The sequence below is a fragment of the Panulirus ornatus genome, chromosome 63 (assembly GCF_036320965.1).
Source record: "Panulirus ornatus isolate Po-2019 chromosome 63, ASM3632096v1, whole genome shotgun sequence".
NCBI classification, from domain to species: Eukaryota; Metazoa; Arthropoda; class Malacostraca; order Decapoda; family Palinuridae; genus Panulirus; species Panulirus ornatus.
Genome location: NC_092286.1, coordinates 8604500 through 8620567, shown reverse-complemented (window position 1 = coordinate 8620567; position 16068 = coordinate 8604500). Strand labels below are relative to the sequence as shown.

General features: G+C 37.6%; 1 protein-coding gene across 2 annotated transcripts; it reads left to right on the top strand.

The window, feature by feature from the left end:
* Nucleotides 1–2291: 2291 nt before the first annotated feature.
* On the top strand, nucleotides 2292–13757 carry LOC139746070 (extracellular tyrosine-protein kinase PKDCC-like). 2 transcript variants are annotated; one of them, XM_071656912.1, is made up of 8 exons: nucleotides 2309–2793; nucleotides 3672–3771; nucleotides 4042–4207; nucleotides 6028–6165; nucleotides 7773–7986; nucleotides 8264–8515; nucleotides 10269–10439; nucleotides 12320–13757. In XM_071656912.1, exons 1-8 carry the CDS (start codon nucleotides 2538–2540, stop codon nucleotides 12406–12408), a joined length of 1386 nt encoding a protein of 461 aa, XP_071513013.1. In that variant the 5' UTR covers nucleotides 2309–2537; the 3' UTR covers nucleotides 12409–13757. The 2 variants fall into 2 exon arrangements, with proteins under 2 accessions (XP_071513014.1, XP_071513013.1); XM_071656913.1 differs by lacking the exon at nucleotides 12320–13757 and having other exon boundaries at nucleotides 2292–2793; nucleotides 9367–10402.
* Nucleotides 13758–16068: the final 2311 nt, after the last annotated feature.

Sequence of the window (16068 nt, the reverse complement as noted above, 5' to 3'; positions counted from 1 at the left end):
ACGAAATCAGCACTTCTAGGACAAGTAAGATGAATTCCTATGAAGGCCAATTTGCTGGAAAAGAGTTGTGGATAAATTTGCAAAGAAACATCCCAGAAGAATAGGGCTGGTATCCCTTATTTAGTCACAAAAAGTAACATCCTAAATAAATTCTGTCAAATAACAGAAAATTTCCTCTGTCATGAAACATGTTGCCCACATGAAAGTTGGCCCTGAACACAAGAGGGTCTCTATTCCAATGGATCATTATTGGAGCTCAAATCCCATGGATCCTTACTGGAGCTCAAATCCCATGAATCCCCACCAGGGGTTGCCTGAACCCCCAGCCACTTGAATGAATTCCACCATCAGTCAAAAAGATGGTTATGGGCCTTTTACCCTTTTATCTCTCATTCACCAGTCCATCTACAACCAAACCTTTTAATATTCTATGGTGCATTATGCTCTTCTCAATTCCTTCCCTGTGACGTCTGCCTCATATCCAATTCCCACTCTCCACACTTTCACCTGTATTAAGCAAATACCCATGGTCTTCTCAGCACGTTATAATCTTTTTCTTTTATTATGGGTACTAGTTCCCTATAATTGTTTAATACATCCAAACATTCTACACAGATGGCAGACCTTCCGCCTACACCTGTTTACCTCATTGCAACATATTTCTTTTCTCGCCTGCATTTTCATTTGTCCTGCCTGCAATACAATATCTGCATGTTTTTCATTCATTCATTTATTTTTTTTGTAAAGGCATCAATCACATACAAGAGCCTTTCATCGGTGCTAGGACTTGTATGGAATAAGTGGATAAAGGAAATATATATATATATATATATATAGTAGGTTTGCGGCAGGGGTGTGTGATGTCTCCATGGTTGTTTAATTTGTTTATGGATGGGGTTGTTAGGGAGGTAAATGCAAGAGTTTTGGAAAGAGGGGCAAGTATGAAGTCTGTTGGGGATGAGAGAGCTTGGGAAGTGAGTCAGTTGTTGTTCGCTGATGATACAAACGTGGTAGGGATTTCAGTGAGAAATGGTAAGTGGTGGGCGGTGCATAGTCTATGAATTATGGTAAATGTGTTATTCGAAGAGAGTAATGTTAATGTATTGAGGTATTTAAGTAAGGAAGGTATAGGGTAAGAGGGAACTTGGTCATTCAATTGGGTGTTGTTTGAATTGAAGATAGCGGAGGAATGAAGTGTTTGAATTCTGGGAGTGGAACCTCTCGCCAGTTGCGATGACGTGAACGGGAAGTAGGATAGTGGTTGCCGTGGGTTGCCAAATTTTGGGGCCTTGAAATGTGTGGAAGTCACAGACACTTATCCCGGAAGCAAAATGGGATGTTTGAAGAATATATGTCAACCAATGTTGTATGGGTTGCGAGGCGGCCCATTGGACTAAGTTGTGCTGGAGGATGGATTGTGCGAATGAGATGTTTGACGGACCATGTGTGTGTGAGTGATTTGATCGTAGTAACGTAACGTAATCACAAAGTGTGGAAATTAAAAAGGCGTGTTGAGCAAGTTAAAAAGGGTGTTTTGAAATTGATTGGGCAACATGGGAAAGATGATGTGAGGAAAGATTTGTAAAGAGGATATTTATGTTCGAAGTGTGAGAAATTTAAAAGGTGAGCCAAATTGAGTTTGAAAAGGTGATAATAGATTTATTGTGATCGGAGTTTAACTGAACAATTGGAGGGAAAACCTGGCATGAATAATGTAATTGGAGCGATTGGTATACAGGGGTTGACCGGAGCAGTGGATTGAAATGGCATGTGTAATTCTGGGTAAACCATTGGAAGTGTAGTATTAATTTGGTGTGTTCGTGTGTATGTACATGTGTATGGGGGGGGGTTGGGTCATTTCTTTCGTCTGTTTCCTTGCGCTACCTCGCAAACGCGGGAGACAGCGACAAAGTAAAAAAAAAAAAAAAAAAAAAAAAAAAATATATATATATATATATATATATATATATATATATATATATATATATATATATATATATATGAGACTAAAGTTTACAAGTGTGGAATGTTTGGACAAAAGTTACAGTTTAGACTGGTAGTTTATTTAAATACCACAGTAAGTACAACAATCCTAACAAATGCTGGGAAATTGGGGTGTGACGAGCTGCACTTGTGATGTGTTTGATCAATCTTGCAAGACATCTCTGCACAGGCATACAAGACGATGATAATCACAAAGACAAAGAAAAAAAAAGACTAATTCAAGCAAACGTGCATGTATTTTTTTCATATGGCCACATATATCGTGTATGTAGTGTATGGTTGGGCAGGTCAGCCTATAATGATCTCCTATAATCAATATGTAATATCAGGAACCTCGTTATCTTCAGCCATAACGCCGTAGTCCCTTGTGTTTACATCGGTTATTTTGGAGGGTACTTTATATACGCTATTTACGTGATGTCGTGCATAGGGTTGAAGCAACTGGAAACTTTTTTCGTCATTCATGGAAAATGTTTTTTGTTATAATTAAAAAAAAATTAAGACGTTTCTGAAGGACAAGTACCGCGACGAACATGTCCATCGCTAAATCAACCCTCCGCCAAGTTGGCGATGATGGGTCCAACCTCGGGTATGGAAGGATGACCCATCTATTTTTCCCCTCCTTTTCCAAGATGGCACGAGTGTCCCGCTTGAGTGTGTACATGACAGCGTACCTGTGCCTATGTCTGCTTGCTAACATGGCCCTGGTGCTCATGTTCATCACTGGTTACCAGCTGAGGAGTGGGACACCAGCGGCCCACATTCCCCGACCCTCCCAACTTGCTGAAGGTTAGTTCCTCTGCATCACGACCTCGGTCGACCTCGGCCTCCCTCAGTGTGTAATTACCCCACATTGTACTCCACTGTACACATCGTACACTGTACTATCACACAAAGGTGAAATTGTTTTAGCTCCATACTGACACTAGCTTTTAAAAAAGAATCGTTGTGCTTAACATGGAAATGCTTGGGAAAGATCGATCTATGAATGGATTTTTTTTTAACAAGTTCTATTGATGTTTCCTAAGTGTATTACCAATTTTTAACAAGTTCTGTTGATGTTTCATAAGTGTATCACCAATTTTTAACAAGTTCTATTGATGTTTCATAAGTGTATTACCAATTTTAATGTTAACCATACATTTGATACACATAACCTTTGTCATCTGAAATGGTATCATTCAGTCAAATATAATACTCATTATCACACCGGAAAGACAAGATGGTTTAAGAAGGTCCTGACCAAGTTATTTCTAGAGAGAATACCTCATGCTTGCAGCAGGATACTACCTCAAAGGGAAATAGATTTCTCAAATTTCAAAATTTACTTTTTGTCCTTCCCCCTCCGCACCCTGTTTGAACTGAAGGAAGTGGTATTAACTCCCCACCACCACCTGCAGTGACAGGGTTAAATATGTTTTCCTATTTAACTTACTGATGTCTTAATGCTAAGTAACGTTACTGTGATGTGGAGGAAGTTTACGTATATTATCTTATGATTACAAGTGCACTATTAATGTCTACATCTCTCATTCGTTTTATGTTTGTGATTACAAAGAGTAACAAGTTATAATTTACGTTTGTATAAATTGTTAAGTTTTTATGCAACTCACTGTCGTGTGCTGCCTTATCAACCATTACATACTAATGTTTATATCACATCTTAGATTGGGATCCACATAGTGGGCGACTGCTTAATTGTGCTGATCTTCCCAGCATCACCAACCTTAGCATCATTGGCTCTGGATGGACAAAGGCTGTTTATAGGTGAGTTGCTGAACAAACTTGCAAAGTTAACTTTACATTTTACATTGTTAAGTTGTTCCAAGTTTAAGTGAAATTTGCATTAGAATAGATTTTGGTGGAAGTAGGAAACTTGTCGATCACATGTATAACAGCAGAAATAAATTTTCACTCATAAATGTACTGCCTATGCACATGATGACTAAATTGGTTTGTGGTCGTTTCAAAATATGCATAAGCATGATGACTTATTTTCTAGCTGCATATATATATCTGCAACTTTTTTCTTTTCAGAGGAGAGTATGGCAAAACATGGTTAGCTGTTAAGACTGTGCATACTTCAGGACACGACATGACTGAGTGCCATGAGACAGTGAGCATCTGTTATAAGCAGTGTGCTGCCAAGATCATAAAGGAGTCTCTCTTGTTAAGAGAACTCTCCCACAATAATGTCATCAAAGTAATGTTATAGTTTTTACTCATATCTAGTTATGGTCACACCTTTATGACATGATTTAGTAATTCAGGGTATTATCTGGATAAGTCTACTAGTCTGAGGCCTAAGCTGCCTCTGGCAGCTTAGGCCTCAGACTAGTAGACGGTCTATATTCACAGTCTGACTGTCTTGAGAGGCTTTCATATATCCCTCTTTCTTATTATATCCTCACATAGCATATGTTTCTTGTCTCTGTACCTTATCTATTATGTGAAATTTACTGATTTTTGTTAGTCATGATTACAGTATTTAAGAGCCTGCACCTTACAGCTTAGGCCTCAGACTAGTAGATTGTCTATATTTCTCGGTCTGACTGTTTTGATAGGCTTTCATATATCCAACTTTCCTATTATTTCATCACATAGCTTGTTTCTTGTTTCTCTGCTTTATTTGTTATCCACGTTATTTTTGACTGTAACTCTCATTTTGCTGTTTCTTGAAAACTAGCTTCTTATGAATTCATTTGATTAAAAACAAATTCTATAATGTGGTCTTGTCATTCATTTTGTGCTTTTCTTTTATTAACTTGTGTTTGCTAGGGCTCTCAAAGTGCTTTTTTCTATCTTCCATACTTTACTTCAGTTTTTGTAACGCTACTGTCATCCTCAGTAAACAATGTTTCTAAATGCCTAGACTCCTTTAAAACTTGCAGTTTCATCCCTGAATACTGATATCATATAAACTGTTCTCTTCTCTCAAACATGAAAGAATTTACTCGTTTACATCCAGTGCCCTCCTTCACATCCCATAACACTACCTTCTTCTTAGTGATTGTGCTTCAGGTAATTGATTATGATAATCTCTATATAGCAGAGATGGATGATGTATTCCATCAGTGTTGAACCATACTGAACAATCACTTCTTCACTGACCTTTTTCCTGCCTATTAGATGTGTTAGTCCTCTCAGTGTGCAGTTGATTTTTTCATCCTAACTCAGTACACATCTATTTCTGGGGGAAACGTTTTACAAAAAGTTTTAAGCCTTTACCATCCCTGGTTTAGGAAAATCATTATCTACAGGTAAGGCGAATCTTGAACATGCAAGTTGACATTCACTAACATTTCTCAAGTTTTTCCATTTACAGTAAATGATTAAGTGCAGTAAAAGTATCAAACCATTAATTTTTTCTAGGAATATGAGTTTGGCATTGAAATGAGGCCATGCAACAGCCATGCATAGGAAGATGAGGAAACAAGATTTTGAATATAACTTGTAACTGATTTTGGTTAGTAGCTAAGCATTTTGGGGTGGATTCAAAATCCTTGACAGTTTTTGAATGAAATGAATTACTGTTCAGTACATGTGAGAGGTATGATAAATGATGGGCAAGGAATTATCAAGTTCTACGTGAGGTAGGTAACATGATTTCCTCCCAGACACTATTCTTTGTTGTGTGATTGAATATGGATGGTGTTACCAGACTCCACTTGCTTCTGATTTTGTTACAAGTGAAAAGTCACCTTTGGGGAGGTTGTATCATCAAAGAACTTCTCACTCCAAAGGAGTCCATCTTTCCCTTGCAACTGATTGCAATGCAGCTGTGAAGCTGCAGGAACCCATAGAGAAGGGATCCTAGTGTTATTTAATAATAACTTGATATGGGCTATTGTTGGCTGAACCACAAGGTCATTTCCCGAGTGGACACTGCAAACATAATCTCATTAATTTATTGTCAACTTGCAGTTACTTTTTACAGTCCTTTTTAATGTTTTACAGATACATTGATGAATTGCTAAATGGTTCATAGAGAATGTAGAATGATAAATCTAAACCTTTTATCAGGTGTTTGGGGAATGTGTGCCTGGTGTGGATTACTCTCCTGGTCCCCCAGTGGCTGGTGTTGTGGCTATGATCACAGAACTGGGACATCCAGTTAATGTGATTGAAGTCCTCCAGATGAACTTTGAGGAAAGACTGCAGGTGAGTTTTGTAATACCTATGAGGGGTAAAGAATTACAGTTGCCATCTCCCCCAAAATAAGGTTGGTAGGTTAGTAGTTTTTAACATGGTTTGAGATACCATATTGGTGTGGTCTTTTTTTAAAAGCTTTTGGATTCCACTGAAAACTAGATTCATTAAGTCAGCCTTAAGCATGTATTTTCTATATGTAAAGGGTTATTTTCTCCCTTTGGCCTTGCAGTCTGTTACATCCATTTTTGCTTGTTAGCTTCCTTATCCTTTGAAATTTTATATGCTTCTGACTAAAGCTGACCAACATAAAATATTCTTCTTATGTATTACATTCCACCATATGTTTATGTCGCTCCAAAATTATCACTACATCCGTACTATGTATCATGTCTTTTTCTGCTTTCAGAATAGTGTAGTAAAAGTAAAATCTTTCTCAAACACATCACTTTCAGACTGTCTTTATTCCTTTAGGCTCACCACCAATGCTCAGAATGATTGTTGAATAATTGTATGCATTGTTTTGACATGCAAAGTGGAGGCTAGTGTGTAAAAAGAAAAGTGAGTTGCCCTGGCAAGTATATAAAAGGGATCAAGTAAAAATTAAGGAAGACAGAAAAAAGAGCCAAGTAAAAATTAAGGAAGACAGAAAAAAGAGCCAAGTAAAAGTATAATGAAACAATAAATTCATGTAGGGGAGAAAGAATGCTTCCCATGTATTCCTTGCATGTTGTAAGAAGGCGACTAAAAGGGGAGGGAGCGGGTGGCTGGAAATCCTCCCCTCTCATTTTTTTTAATTTTCCAAAAGAAGGAACAGAGAAGGGGGCCAGGTGAGGATATTCCCTTAAAGGTCCAGTCCTCTGTTCTCAACGCTACCTCGCTAATGCGGGAAATGGCGAATAGTTTGAAAGAAAGAAAAAGGAAACATTTTGGTTTGATGCAGAGAGTGAGCCTATGTAGCACACTATCAGTAATATAGGACTGTGGAAATTATCAAAGAAAAGAACCTCAGAATGTTTAAGACACTGATTCTGTGTTACTGTGTATGAAGTAAATATGCATTCATGTCTGTGTGTGTGCATATGAGAAGGAAGGTTTACGCCTGCAGGGCTAAACCTCTTAACCTCTCTTTTCTGTCATACAATGTCCTGAGTTTTTCACTGCTCTTGATATTTACTGTTTTTCCACATAGCTTGTTCTTTTTATCCAACTTTTTTCTATACAAGCATACATTAACATCTCAGACCTTTGTTGCTTATTTTATATTAAGTCCTTTAGCTGCTCAGTTCCTCCATGTTTGAAAGAACTGCTTTGAAACTGCTTGAAAAGCTTGAATGTTGTAAGCATTTCTCCAATGAAGTTTCTTTTAACATTATTAAGTGTTTAGCTGCTTTTATATTTGCAGCATACTTTGACAGGAAGTTTTGCCTTTGTAAGCAACTATGTCTGTCCAAGGGAATAGGTATGTTGCAGATTATGCAGAAGAATGAGCAAAAGTTAATGAAACTTAAGTAGTCTTCATGGTATTATCTCTGTCTATATATCTCTGATGCCTGTTCCATCCTGGAACTTCTGAATATTACATAGGGAAAGAAGTATTTTTTATTTTCATTTTTCAGTTGGCCTCTGATATTGGAAGAATTCTTTACCACCTGGCACAGTCACCTCTTGGGACACTTCTCATGAAGGATTTCAGACGAGAGCAATTTGTCATCTCAGGTGGATCACTTAAACTATCTGATGTTGATGATGTAGTAATTGGAGATCACCCATGTACCACTGACCAGGACTGTGCCATAAAAGATGGTGTCAAAGAGAATATTCTGATAAACTGTAAGTGCAGCATTTTATTTTTAGGGTACTCATCTGCTCTAATGTGGTTTAAAATACATTCAAACTTAATCAGAGCTTTCCATTTCTAACTTAATCAGAGCTTTCAATTTCTAACTTAATCAGAGCTTTCAAAAATTTCTTTAGCTATCAGTCACAGCATTGAAATAAAGCTCCATCTTCATTAGAACTACTTTTCCTGCTCTTGAACTTTACATATGAAACCATATAAATTTTGATAATTCACTACCTTAATCAAAATTTTACTGCTTTCATGTAGTGACATGTGTGATGGAAGTCTGCAAGGGTTTCAATAGTCACCTGAATGCCATCCATGCCAGCCAGCATTTTATGCGTTTGTTGATTCCATATGGAGGGCCAGCAGCCTTAGAGAGTGCTTGTCTACATATTGTGAATCTGCAGTCACGTGGATTATTAGATTCTGAGGCTGTGCACCATGAGATCCAGTCCTTGGTGAGGAATTATTCATCTGGTGCATATTTGTCTGCTGCTGAAAAGGATACTATCCAAAGTAAGTTTTTGATAAAGAGTATTTATACAATCCCTCCTTGTCCCACATGACACTTGACAACACCTATCTCTCACAACTCATTATTTGTAACTTCAGTTATCCTGCATGAGTGCTGTGCTATGCATAAGCCCTGCCTTTTGGGAAAATGGTAGTAGCAATGGTTTGTAATAGTAGGTAGGAACATTAGGCAGAGAATTAGGTAGAAGTAGTGGGCTGGAACATTGGGCAGGAGCCTCTGGAAACACTGTGGGAGACACACTCTGCCAGTGGCCTGTTCTTTTGTGTGAGGCACTAAAGGCCAAGAAGCAGTTCTGGTGTTCACCAGTAATGGAGACTTTTGCCATGGCCACCAACTTGAGGGGGTTCCCAGAGGGTATAGGCATCAGAGATACAGATAAAATATATATTCTTTAATTTCTATACAGTCTAGATTAGATGACAAGTTTTATCTTGGTTATGAATGTAGTTTCCCATGTTCAAAATAGGATTTTGTTTGTGGGATATTCTAGAAAATTTATTTACTGATCATTCATTACACTTTCAAAGGGCATACCAGCCAGCTGCTGGGTTAGTTATACTGTTTGCACTACAAGGAATGAGAATATAGGAACATGGGATATCTAAGTAAGGAAATTAATCTGTGTGTTGAACAGTTAAAAGAAGAATTAAGGAACAAGAACAATTAACAAAATGAAAAATGAAATGAAAATCTGAATAATTTTGTGAAACCCAAGAATACGAAGCACTATTTGGGTCAACAGTTTGATTGTGGAAACATATGAGAAGCGAAGTCAAAATTAGGGAATGAATGTGACAAATCCTTTGCTTCTACTCATACTCATTCTTTTCAGAGTCCAGGCATATCAAACTGAGTATGTGTCTTCCAAACCACCTTTCTTGTGGTTACTCTGTTTGGATAAAGCCACTATTAAAGTAAGAGGATAATAAAGCTTGAAAATGAGTTGGCACCACCTGTTGAGATACTTTTCAACCTAGCAAGTCTTCATCAACATTGTTTCAAAGGCTAAGTGATTGAGTGAACATTGTTTCAGAGGCTAAGTGATTGAGTGCTGCTAGTAGCAGTATTGGAGATCACCACAAAAATGAATTTTATGAAAGCTTATTTTTGTAATCTTACATACAGATTTTTGTGGACAAGGAATCATAGAGCTATTGTGCCCTGAATACTCAGCCTAGGTTTAGAAAAGTAACATTATTCAAACCCATTTCTGAAATTCAAGTTCTTTTGTGTGCAAAGTTTAACCAATTCATCAAAAAAAATTTATGGCCAGCATTCCCTTTATGGTTTTGTTTTTAGAAATCACATAAAACTAATATAACTGAATTACTCCAGTTACTATGATATCCCTTGTAGTAAGCATGTGAATAATGTTTTCATTCAGACCATCAAGTATAACATGCACTTTCCCAATGATCAGATCAGTTTGATGTATGGAAAAATATCCTCCATGTATTTTGTTCAATACAACATAGCTTCTCATTTTTTTAAGGTTGAGTATCCAATCTCAAAGCATTTGCCATCATAAATGAAGCAGTAATCATCTGGTAGCATTTTTAGAAGTCAGACTTTGAAAAAGTAAGGAGTGCTTCTGTAATTCCCAAGAAATTCAGAATTAGGAAAGTACGAAAAGGTAGCATGTAGCTGTACTTGCAGGACTGTGTGGTTTGAATTTTTTTCTTATCAGTGTCCAGAGATGCCATCTTGTCATTCTGCTTTCCATTTTTCTCTCAGATTTTATTGTCTACCATGGTTACACTATTGATGAAGCAGACTTCTCTTGCCTAAGAACAGTCAGGACGGGATGTGTGCAGTCTGTGTCATCACCAGAGGAAGGAGCATGGTTATGCTCACAGTTTCCTGAGTGTATGGCATTTGTTCTGATTAATCAGTGGACATGGACAGGTATGTCACTTTTTCAGTTATTTTTGCACTGGTATTAGATGTGGCTTATCAGAATTAAAATGTGGTGGCACAGACAAAACCTCTAACATTTTCTGATCTGAAAATGGCTGTGGTTAACACTGTTAACAGCCTTCACAGTAAATGTATATGAGAGTAAGCTATGGATTCCAAATTACAGCCTATATAGGTGTGAAATTATAAGAAGGATGTGGGATGTTGGGTTGTATGTAGAAGTATGGTTTTATGTTAAAGAGTCAGTTTATAAGACTAAATTGTTGAAACTGACTGATGATGCAGTAGAAGCATTAGTTATAAAAATCTTCCCATGATAATCTTGGAAATGCAGTCCAGATATGTTAATCATTCTTGTAGATTTCATCGTTCCACACTTATATGGAAATGAATGGGAAACATGGTAATGAGTACTTCCCATGAAGGAGAATTGATGAACCGATGCACAAAAGGGGACTTTTTCTGGCTATATGACACGCTTACTCTTAGTTAGCATATAACAAAACCAACTATAAAGCATGATACTTTGGATATGATTTTTCACTGAAGCTGAAAGCTTAAAACATAATGTTACGATTTCAATCACAGCTTAAATGAGGTACAAATTTAATTTCAGCAGTAAGTAAATATGGTAGGGAGAAACAAACAGTAAATTATCTATGATACAATATGAATCCATGGAGTGGCAGAACATCAGAAGAATGTCTTGGAAGACTGAAAAACTACAAACCAACAGCAGCCAAAATTTTCCATTAAGCCTGTGAAAACAATATGCTGTTTAATGACGATAAGTTTCAATTACCCAATTGCAATACAGGAAAACCTATCTAACCAGCATAAAACTACCGGTACTAGACACAATTGAACATTATCAGAAGAAAAATTTAAAAGTTGTATGAGCAATCATGTCTTGTAATGTTACTTTCATCATGTGTAAGAAAGCAACTGTTTCCAGTTTACAAGAAAATACGAGGCTGGATTTTGCAAACCTTCAACATGGGGTAGCAAGCAAACCCAGTGATGTCATTCTTAAAAGCATTCGTATTTCTCATACATAAATTGTTTATACAGTTACAGTGATTATTAACTTTAGATGAAATAGCCAAGCTAGAAAATGTCAAAAAAACTTTCATAGCTTGAATGGAATTTGTCTGAAGTTGAAACTCTATAGAAGGGCCGAATGCACAAAGGCTGCACTCTCTGGAGTGCATTCATGAAACAAAAATGATAATGTACATGGGGCTAATCTTGGAAGGCCTGGCTTCCACTGTACACTCAATGATAATTTCCTACTGTCTTGACAGGTTTGGAAGATTTGTATGATATCATGATATCATCACTAAAATCTAGTGATCCCATTGGTACAGTAAGAAAATCCCATCTTTTTTACTGTGACAAGCATTGGAAACATTATAGACCAACTACTGCAAAAGTACCATAATCATCTATATAGATATCCACTTAATGTATCAGACCAGCCAAATTATGAAGGGTGTATTTAGGTCCATGGACCATTGTCTCAGACAGCTTTGTCTGATCAGTTGAGGTAGATGAACTTGTTTTTTCCTTAAATTTCTCTATTCCCAACTCTGCTTTCTTCTCAGATTTCATACCCAACATACAGTTAATCCATCTTAATTATCCACTTATCATTTTCATTTTTGTTGTTGTTGTGGTAGGCCCTTTTTTTCATGAAGATACATGTAAATATTACTAAAGCTAATGACCAGCATAGTTACCTTTCATTCATCTCACAACCACTTCACCAAAAGGCCTGCCTTCTGAAATCCTTCAAACTTTCAGCATTTAATCTCTTATTTTTCATGTAGTTCCAAGATAATTTCAAAATTGTATTTTTCTTTCACCAGGCCGTCAGATTGCTATTTTCAAAGGAGGAGTGCGAGAAATGAGAAAGAAGAAACAGCACACTTTGTACATTCGCCGTGGGCAGGGATGAACACCAATAGGAACAGTCACAAGCATGATGATACATTTCCTTTAAGTCAGTATGGACTTTAAATGTTTCAAGTTTTCAACATGTGTAACTTTGCAGTTATGACTGGAATAGTAAATGACACAAACGTATGCCATCATGTAAGTATTTGTGAAAGATTTTGCATATGCAACCATGTTTAAGTGTAAATACAACATTGAAAATTACTGAGATATTGGACTTCTCCTATAACTGCTGTTTCTCATAAACATAATTGTCTTCAGTTATGATAGTGGTTTCACAAGAATCAGTATGGTCTGCCTAAGATTTAGTGATATTATTCTTTGATTGTATAGCTTCTTTGGTTGTTCTTTTCGGTGAATGAATCCACTGTTTGGTATTTTCACTGACTTTAAAAGATGAACCAGTTACTGGGCTAATGGCTATTATTTAGATTTGGTTTGACTGGATTAAGTTGGGAAATCTAGTGATGATTATTGAATGTTTAGGCCAGAATTACATATTATATGTTTCAATATTAGTTTTGAATAGTGACTTGGTCCTAATGTCACAGAATTCTACTGAAAACTGTTGTACCGTAGTTGGCCAGTTATCAACAGTAGTATATCACCATATCTGCCACTACTCATTGAGATCATGCCACTTCATGCACCTCATAGTCTGTTATCTTTCAGTTTTTGTTTTTCAGGTTTTCAATACATGTGTGCTCTTAGAATGGTTAAATCACTGCCATGTTTTCTCTGAATTTATGAGGTGTTACTGGACTCTACCTGCAAGTGGTTACACCATGAGTGAGGAGTTGCCTTCATCAGGGTTGTGTTTTTGTAAGAACAGAAAAAATGCAATATCTAACACATTCACCCTCCTCTACACATTCTTATCTATAGCCCATATCTCTAATTGGTACATCTTTGGCACTACTTTATCTTCAAATGTACCATCGATACATCTTTGGCACTACTTTATCTTGCAGTGTACCCATTTTTGCCTTTCCAGATAACAACCTCTCATTCTACACATTCCTCAATGCTCCCAGAACCTTTGCCTCCTCACACACCGTGTATGTATATATATACACATAAATATCCCAGGGGATAGGGGAGAAAAAATACTTCCCACGAATTCCCTGCGTGTCGTAGAAGGCGACTAAAAGGGAAGGGAGCGGGGGGGCTGGAAAGCCTCCCCTCTCGTTTTTTTTTTTTTTTTTTTTTTTTTTCAATTTTCCAAAGGAAGGAACAGAGAAGGGGACCGGGTGAGGATGTTTCCTCAGAGGCCCAGTCCTCTGTTCTTAACGCTACCTCGCTGACGCAGGAAATGGCGAATAGTATGAAAGAAAAAGAAAAGAAAGATATCTGTATGAAGTCTGTTGGGGATGAGAGAGCTTGGGAAGTGAGTCAGTTGTTGTTTGCTGATGATACAGCGCTGGTGGCTGATTCATGTGAGAAACTGCAGAAGCTGGTGACTGAGTTTGGTAAAGTGTGTGGAAGAAGAAAGTTGAGAGTAAATGTGAATAAGAGCAAGGTTATTAGGTACAGTAGGGGTGAGGGTCAAGTCAATTGGGAGGTGAGTTTGAATGGAGAAAAACTGGAGGAAGTGAAGTGTTTTAGATATCTGGGAGTGGATCTGTCAGCGGATGGAACCATGGAAGCGGAAGTGGATCATAGGGTGGGGGAGGGGGCGAAAATTTTGGGAGCCTTGAAAAATGTGTGGAAGTCGAGGACATTATCTCGGAAAGCAAAAATGGGTATGTTTGAGGGAATAGTGGTTCCAACAATGTTGTATGGTTGCGAGGCGTGGGCTATGGATAGAGATGTGCGCAGGAGGATGGATGTGCTGGAAATGAGATGTTTGAGGACAATGTGTGGTGTGAGGTGGTTTGATCGAGTAAGTAACGTAAGGGTAAGAGAGATGTGTGGAAATAAAAAGAGCGTGGTTGAGAGAGCAGAAGAGGGTGTTTTGAAATGGTTTGGGCACATGGAGAGAATGAGTGAGGAGAGATTGACCAAGAGGATATATGTGTCGGAGGTGGAGGGAACGAGGAGAAGAGGGAGACCAAATTGGAGGTGGAAAGACGGAGTGAAAAAGATTTTGTGTGATCGGGGCCTGAACATGCAGGAGGGTGAAAGGAGGGCAAGAAATAGAGTGAATTGGAGTCATGTGGTATACAGGGGTTGACGTGCTGTCAGTGGATTGAAGCAAGGCATGTGAAGCGTCTGGGGTAAACCATGGAAAGCTGTGTAGGTATGTATATTTGCGTGTGTGGACGTGTGTATGTACATGTGTATGGGGGGGGGGGTTGGGCCATTTATTTCGTCTGTTTCCTTGCGCTACCTCGCAAACGCGGGAGACAGCGACAAAGTATAAAAAAAAAAAAAAAAAAAAAATATATATATATATATATATATATATATATATATATATATATATATATATATATGGCAAAAAGGATGTATGTGTCAGAAGTAGAGGGGACAAGGAGAAGGGGGCAACCAAACTGGAGATGGAAGGATTGACTGAAAAAGATTCTGAGTCCTTGGGGCCTGAACATAAAGGAGGGTGAAAGGCATTCACGGGATAGGGTGAATTGGAGTAATGTTAAACACGAGTGATGACGTGCTGTGAGTGGACTGAATCAGGGCATGTGAAATAGCTGGGGGAACTACACAGAGGTTTGTGGGGCCTGGTTGTGAATAAGGGGTGTGATGTTGGTGCACTACACATGACAGCTAGATGTGAGTGAATAAGGCCTTCCTTCATCTGTTAATAACACTACCTCACAAGCATGGGATACAGCAAACAAGGGTGAAAATATATGTGTATATATTGTTATTAGATGTACTGGCATGTACATTCTTGGGTAAGAATTTGTCAAAATTATTTAATAACTCATGCTGTTTTGATTGTCTTTATTATATTATCCAATATTTGAAATTAAATGAATGGTAAAGTTTGTGTTATCATCAACCACTTAGTGATTTAATTATTTTGATGATTTTAAATCACCTTCATCCCTACCCTTAGTGTTGGCCATTATTAATGACTGTAGCTTTAGGGATCCCATATATTTGATGACCACTGTTGATGAGCCTTACTCTGTCTATCTATCTGCGTGCACAAAGTTTAAAGCAGATACATAAATTCTATTATATTGTTAGAGTTCATTTACATGAAATATGTTCCTAGATACATGGAGGGGATCAAGTGTATACTGCCTAATAGATCATTTACAGTTATCTTCATTTTGTGTAGGGTTGCTAAAGTGAACAGAGGGTTTCTGATAATTATTAACAATTTAACTGATGACAAGGATCTTTGACTGTATCTTCTTTAACAGCTGTTCATAATTACTCAAAATTTAGATTTCACTTTCACTGGTGTTGGATGTACTCATTACCTGTGTTCTACATGGTATTAAGCACTAGTAAGGGTTAAGGAGATTTACCATATAACAAAACCATTTTATGTGTGCCTAAAATGTAACATGGGTTTCATAGTGTTACTGTTAACAAGGACTTATTGTTTTCCAGCAACAATTCAAAATCAGTAGTTTTTAATTAAATAAATCAATATACTTCTCACGTATTCCCTGTGTGTCGTAGAAGGCGACTAAAAGGGAAGGGAGGGAGGGGGGCTGGGAATCCTCCCCTCTCGTTTTAAATTTTC